Raw genomic sequence first — 7,023 nt, 5'->3', positions numbered from 1 at the left:
TAATGGGTCAGATCACCTATTCTTTCCCAAGAATAGATTAATACATGATTGTATATAGTGTTTACATGGTTGAAAAACTAAGTGATTAGGAATGCACGATTGAGATTTGACCTAATTACTTGTTATGGGAAAGAAACTGCCTGAGGGGAATATCTGTGTTTTACCTGATAGATTTTCCAGACTCTCACAGGTTGATGGTCCAGGAGATTTATGAGCGAGAGGTTGTGCCTCCCTCTGCCTGAGAGTCAAAAGGAGAAAGCCTTGGACAAGATGGTTACGGAACCTTAATCCAGCAGAATATAAAGGTCATCATGTGAAAACCATTCTATGACTTTCAGAAAAAATGATCACCCATCTGATTGGTTTGTTAGTTTTTCAAGAGCTCTTTGAGCCCACTGAAAATCATCCCCATTAAGATATCAGTCCTGTCTTTATAGCGTAATTCTGTGTTATGTAATTCTAACAGTTCTCAAACAAATGTTAGTGTGGGATGTCAATGTGTTATTGAATGTTGTCCACAGCTATAGTAAAATTTCAGTCTTTATAAACACAATTCAACAGCTGGTTTCTGGTGATCTGACTGCTTTTTATATCTCACACACATCACTGAACAGATTTGCCTTTATATCATAGGTTAAACTGCGGCTCAGCAATGAATAGCGTTTCACATTTTTCCCTATGTAGGATCTTATTTTGATCACTATTGTTGATGAGAATTTCCCCATACATCAGGAAAAGCAAACGTAGAGTATTCGAAGGTTTAAACAAATCTTCTAACATCATAATAAACATAGTAATTTCCACTTTAAAATTTCAGACTTGATTTGCCATAACAAATGTATCAGCCCCTACAAAACATTTCCATATTACAATCAACATGTTGCTGCAGGATTATTTTCCTGCTGTAGCAAACTGGCTCAAATTAAGATCCTACATCTGTGTATAAACAATTCAAACTGAGCGATCATTTTCGGTTCAAATCCAAACACTGAAAGAGATCTTGGAATGCAGTAAGCAAGGTATACGGTTGCACAATACACTTTCAAATGAAATGACGGTATCTGTTTAGACGGTATCTATCCATTCTCATTTAATTTGAAAGTGTATTGTGCAACCGTATAGTATTTGGATTTGAACCGATAATGATCGCTCAGTTTGAATTGTTTGGCCTACGTGATATCTGGCCTATCCAAAATCTCACTCTTTGGCTGAGTCATTTTCCTGAAAGATACAGTATGACCATCTGGTTTAGTGGATTGGAGTAGTGACTAAACCATGACTGCATAGTGAATGGAAATCATTATCGCCTAGATCAGGGGTGTCAAACTCAAATACCCAGTGGGCCAAAATGTAAAACCTGAACAAAGTCGCGGGCCAACATTGAACAAATTAACCTTTTAATATGGACCCAAACAAGTTTTGCTTTAACATTGAATATGGAACAAGCATCGCTTATTACCATACAATATATAATTTAATAGTGGAGACATGCAAAATCGAATTTCAAATGAAAAAACACATCAATGGCATTCATTTATTAAATAAATAAAATGTAAATAAAAATCGTATGCCTCTTTTCTATTTGCAGCCTTCTGATTTAAATACCAAAATAAACTTTTTCCACTGGCTAATAATTTTACAAATAAAATGATAATAAATCAATCAACCATTCAAGCCCATGCCTTGTAGCAAGAAAAAGTGCACAAAGAAAACGTTAATTATTGCACACTGATCTAATCTGATGTGCCCAAGCCAGCACTTTGTGATGTGGCTTTTTTGAACATATTCTGTTGTGAAACCAAACTTATTTTCATCTCCTCTACTTTCTGGCTCCTTTGAGTCATGTCCAGGTCCTTGTATTTGTCAATGGTGTTTCGTTTCATAGTGTCGTCTAATGTTGTACTCCTTACTTACAGCCACGTTGACTCCACAAACAAGACAAACAGGTTTGTCTTTTACATATGTAAACAGATATTCTGCCTCCCACTTGTTCAGAAAGCTCCTGTTTTCTGCCTTTCTTTTCGCCATTTTTGGGAAGGGATAGCGCGCTGACAGTTGTAGCGTCTATGTTGCTATGACTACTGTCACAGAGGAGAGGGCGTTTCTGGGTCCTGTCCTGATTGGCGCGCGAAAACAACAGCAGAGCATTATGGGATTCGTAGTATTAGCGGTGAATGCGCTGTATAATACCGGCGGGCCAGCTCTAGTAGTAATTTGGTATTGTCTCGCGGGCCAAATATAATTACCCCGCGGGCCAAATTTGGCCCGCGGGCCAGAGTTTGACACCCATGGCCTAGATTGTCGCTGGATAAATAGAGAGAAATCAACACATTTTTAAGATGACTAGGGAGAGAGAGAAAAAATCATAGACTGTACACATCTTTGCCTGTGGTAAATTCAGTTTAACCTTACTGTTCTGGTCCTACATGGGTGTATGGAATGTATAATTATTGTATACTGCAGAATAATTAGAAGGCGAATAACCTGCCAAGCTCGGTCAATGATAGTCAGGTTCAATCAACTAATGGTATTGTCATACATTTTAGTGTGAATATTAATTTCCATAGTTGTTTTTGTTTATTATGCATTTGTAAATATGATAGTATTCAACGTCATCCACTCAGCAGCAACAACGGTGACAAAATGATGATGTGTTTCGGGTAGGGTTCACAGTTTGTTGGGTGGTAATTATAGTCCAGAGGAAAAATCAATCATGACTAATAACATTGTACCAAGAACAAACATTGTAATAACAGTCCATTATTTTAAACAACAAAAAAACATAAATTCTACTTTTATTTCATAATTGATTTAGGCCTACCATTTTTACATTTGCTCAAAATTGAAAGCTGCATCAGTTCTAAGCGAATGAATGACCACAATCATGATGACGACCACTTTCCTGTTGATGCAACTGGATAGTCCCCGACTTTAATCCTTTTGTCACTTGTCCTTGTCCAAACAGTCGTCGCTGTAGATTCGGTCGAGATAAAGTTCGTGGACGCTCCTCCTAATATGTTGCTGCTTTTGCTTTTGGAGTTTGTGCTCACGCGCCGCAGTCCGGTGTGCCGGGGAAGTGCTTTTATCAGCTCTTGCGAACCTCTTAGAAACGACTTTCTTTGACCCTCGGCGGTGTCGTTGATTGTCGTTTATTTCTGCCTATCCCTACTCTTTTTTTAGGCTACTGGAAAACCGAAGGCAGCTGAACTGAGCATACCTTTTGAGGAGCCAAGGACCTTTGTAAAACCGTGGTCTGTCAGTGGTCATTTTGGAAGGCTTCACATTGGCTCGTGAACGATGAAACGTAACATAGTTTTGGAGCATTTGTATTGCCTCATTTTACTCCCTAATACAATGTTTTGTCAAACAGGTAAGTGATATGCCAATGTTATTAATTGATAATGCCAAATTGGGACTAAATTGTATGTAGACCGTAAAATGATGTGCGAAAATTACCTGTAGCCTACCAATGGGTTTCAACAGTCTTTTTTCAACGGACATGGTTTACGATGAATATTATGAACACAGTAAGCCTACTATTATGAACTGGGGGATAAATGTAGCATAGCTATGGAAGAAAAGGTGACAATACCGTTTTTAATGCTGAAAATATATAATTTATTAGAGCCAGATAAACATTTTGTATCTGCTCTCTCCGTTAGTCCTGTCCATCTGGTAAGACTGGTGTAAATCTGTGGCGTGCATACTGATAGTAAAGTTCATCAATCAAGGTGCTGTCATCCAAGGGCACATACCTACGACTCTCATTGCTATGGCAGTCTGTTGACCTGTCATTGGAGACAGTAGGGGCCAAGCCTGTCTCTGTGTCTTCTCCAACCACACAAGCATTTGACCCCTGCGGCCAAGTTGGGAAGAGACGAGTGTCCATGAGGGCCGCCCACTCGGACAGAGATATGGTGCTGAAGGGTATCTCGGGACATTGACTATAAGAGTTACCGTTTTGGCGGAAGAGAGATGGACTGACCAGGTGCTGCTGAGAGTGAACGATGATAGGGTAGCTCTGAAAGATCCTGTCGTCACCTGCAACAACTTGTCCGACTGTCGTCACTGTGTCATAGTTAGTTGGGCTATGACTTTTCACTTGGCTGTGAAACCTCTGCCTCATGCTCATCTCATGTTGGCTTTTAAGTCCCACAGCTCTCACTTTTGGAGTTTTCTCTCCATCTTTCTCTCTATTCATCTTGTCTTCGTCTTTATTTTCCCTCATGCTGTTCTGCTCTTCATTAACCATTAGCATATATAAGTCTCTGTCAGAGGTACCCACCTCTTCTGTTTTGGCCTCAGTTGCCTGACTTGGAAGATTCAACATATCAGTAGCGTTCCATCTCTGACAGTTTGTATAAGAGGTGTCGTCAATTTTGGTTCCAGTCTTGCCCATCACCGTCATCAGTCTCCTATATTTCTGAGTGAAACTGTTAGGGTCTCTTTGTGCCCTCGACCTAACAGCTCGTTGCCTTTTATCCTTCTCTCCTTTCATCACCGTAGAGGGGATGCTGGGATAAACGACAGACACGGGAGGTATAGCAGCACCCACCATGGTTGGAACACAGTGGTATGGCTGTGAGGGCCAGGCTGGTCCAATAGGCATCATCGGAAGGTGCTGAAGGTGTGGAGTGTAGACATAATCAATCAATGGAGTAGATGGCTGGATGATACCTCCAGAGGTGTAGGCCTCTGTGGAAATGTTTGCAAGAACAGCAGAATCTAGGCCCATTTTTGAATGGTGTCCTGAATATAGAAGACAATCAAATTAGTTTTATATTAAATATTTGATAAATCATGACCATCTATTTTTGTTAGGCTTGCAATTAATAGTAATCATATTTGATGCTAGTACAAACTAAGTACACTTTTTCTTTGTGAAGCAATTTCTGATTGTTTCAACATTTTTGGTTTTGTGGTTATGCTATTAAAAGATGTTCAAACAACACACTTACCATGATCTTGTTGTAATAAGTGTTGTTGGTAATTGTACTGAAAGTTCATTTTTATCCTCTGCTCTTATGCCAGATACATTATAACGGACACACCTACATAAAATCAAGAGCATCAGTAGCACATTTTAGAATGTTTTTAGAATGTTGCTCCACCATTACCTGACTGTGATGTCAGAATTGTTACTCAGGTGAACACAGCTGGTGTTACTGTGGCAACTACCAAACATTCCTGCTTCAGAACAGCTGTATTTGCAGTAGGCCTACTTTCCCTCTCAGCAAAGTTTCAAGAGGATGTCTTTCATTTAGATTCTGTCCAACACCCGAGGGTCTTGCTTCGGTATGCTCCAAATAAATACTTTCCCTCCTGTTTCAATTACACTTTTCACCCTAAACTGAGAAGTCGGACTGTCTTTGAAGCTGCTTTAAACATACTTATCGTAAGCAACATTCTGATCACATCAGTTTTTTTTACCACATGCCATTGAATAGCAAGTACCTCATATTCCTTCCCCCTTTTATGATACCTCTCATGTGAAGGCATATATTAAAATGGACCATATGGACATTAGCAGTCACATCCTGCCAAGGCTGAAGTGTCTCTACTTGACTTGGAAGCCTATAAATAATAAGGCTGTTAGCTTTGGCTACGGCTTAGTTCCGTAGCCAAAGAGACGCCATGTTTGGGGACGCCATGTTTGGTAACGGATCCTTTCATACTAAACACTTCCACTCTAACTGCTCACAGCTGGGACTGTCATTGGATACATTAAATTACAACATAGATGTAGGGGAAGTAGAAGACAATCACATACAGAGTGGATCTCCTCACTGTGCATAGTGGATTTGACAATCACACTTCCCTGTAAATCACATTCAATTAGTGAAACACGACTGTCTGTAACTTGCATACAGTACAGTGACAGCCAGTGTAGAAAACATAGAAGTGAACCGTCTTTACCACCTTTTGTAGTATACCCCGTGCATCACTATAGTTTCCGGAAAGATACACTAAACACATGCAAACCAAAAAAAATGCCATTCATTTATTCCAGATCTCCATTAGCTTTTTCCAGGCGCTCATGGTGCCCTTCAGCATGGGTACTGTGGGACTACTCAGGTATTTCTCCAAAGTGTACTGGTCCCTGTTGATGAACACGTTGTGGTCCCAGCCTTGTTTGGTGATCCGGGACACCCTTTCTCTCTGCTGCTGGGTCTTCCACTTCATGTCCTCCCTCTCCTCCCTCTGCCACAGAGAGATGGGCACCGAGGCCTGCCACGGGCTGGGAAAGTAGAGGGAATCAGGAGGGGGTAACCTCCCGTACTGCCCAGGAGGGGTTGGGTGATGACACGTGTTGGGAAACTGATGGCGAGAACCACGGTACCTTCTCCTTGGGTGAGGGTTGGGGGCTTTGAACGGGGGGTGGTTTTGGGTAATGGGTGGTGCGAAGGGTTGGGAGTGTGTGGGGTCGCTGTGGATTGTTCCCCCTGCTGAAGTTGGTTGCCTACTCTGACAGGATGGGGAGACAGACTTGGTTGTGGAGCTAGCAGACTTCTGTGAAAGGTTGTCAAGTGTTATTGGGTTGTCAAAGACAGTTGGTTTTTCAGACGAAGGATGTTCAGCTTGGAATGCTCCAATGGTATCTACATCATCTCGTATTCTTATTTCCACCACTGCGGAGTTACTGTTTGCTATGGTAACATGAATCGTCTCAAAGTCTAGCAGGTCCTGGTCCATCAAAATTACTTGTTCTTCTGTCATTTGTTCATTGGGAATGGACTGGTTAGACTGATTGGATGTCTGGGCTTTTACCCCAAGTTTGTGGAAAACCTGAACAGACTGCATCATCTGATGACCCAGACGGCTCCTTGAAGGTTGGGGAGCGTTTGGGGTAGGCTGCGCCCCTAACTTAGCCTCCTTAACGCTACCTTTCTGCTTCCTGGATGAGGGAATGTCTGAACCTGTTCTGTCCCCACCTCCATCTGCAGCACCGCTCCTTGCACATTGGACCACCTCCTTCACAGGACTAGGGTTACTCTCCTCTACACTTCTTTCTCCATCCCTCTT

At 41.5% G+C, this 7,023-nt stretch overlaps 1 protein-coding gene across 1 annotated transcript in view; it reads left to right on the top strand.

Annotated features, from left to right (window-relative positions):
• The first annotated feature begins 2,400 nt into the window (after positions 1-2,400).
• The window catches only part of vwde (von Willebrand factor D and EGF domains), a 44,462-nt gene continuing 39,839 nt past the window's right edge, over positions 2,401-7,023 (top strand). Inside the window, exon 1 of the mRNA XM_070437285.1 lies at positions 2,401-3,370. Coding sequence (XP_070293386.1) covers positions 3,298-3,370 — 73 coding nt within the window. The 5' untranslated portion in view covers positions 2,401-3,297. The remainder of the gene's footprint in view (positions 3,371-7,023) is intronic.

This window comes from Salvelinus sp. IW2-2015, linkage group LG35 (genome assembly GCF_002910315.2).
Source record: "Salvelinus sp. IW2-2015 linkage group LG35, ASM291031v2, whole genome shotgun sequence".
In the NCBI taxonomy this organism is placed as follows: domain Eukaryota; kingdom Metazoa; phylum Chordata; class Actinopteri; order Salmoniformes; family Salmonidae; genus Salvelinus; species Salvelinus sp. IW2-2015.
The sequence above is the reverse complement of the archived record's forward strand: the minus strand, read 5'-3'. Positions and strand labels throughout refer to the sequence as shown.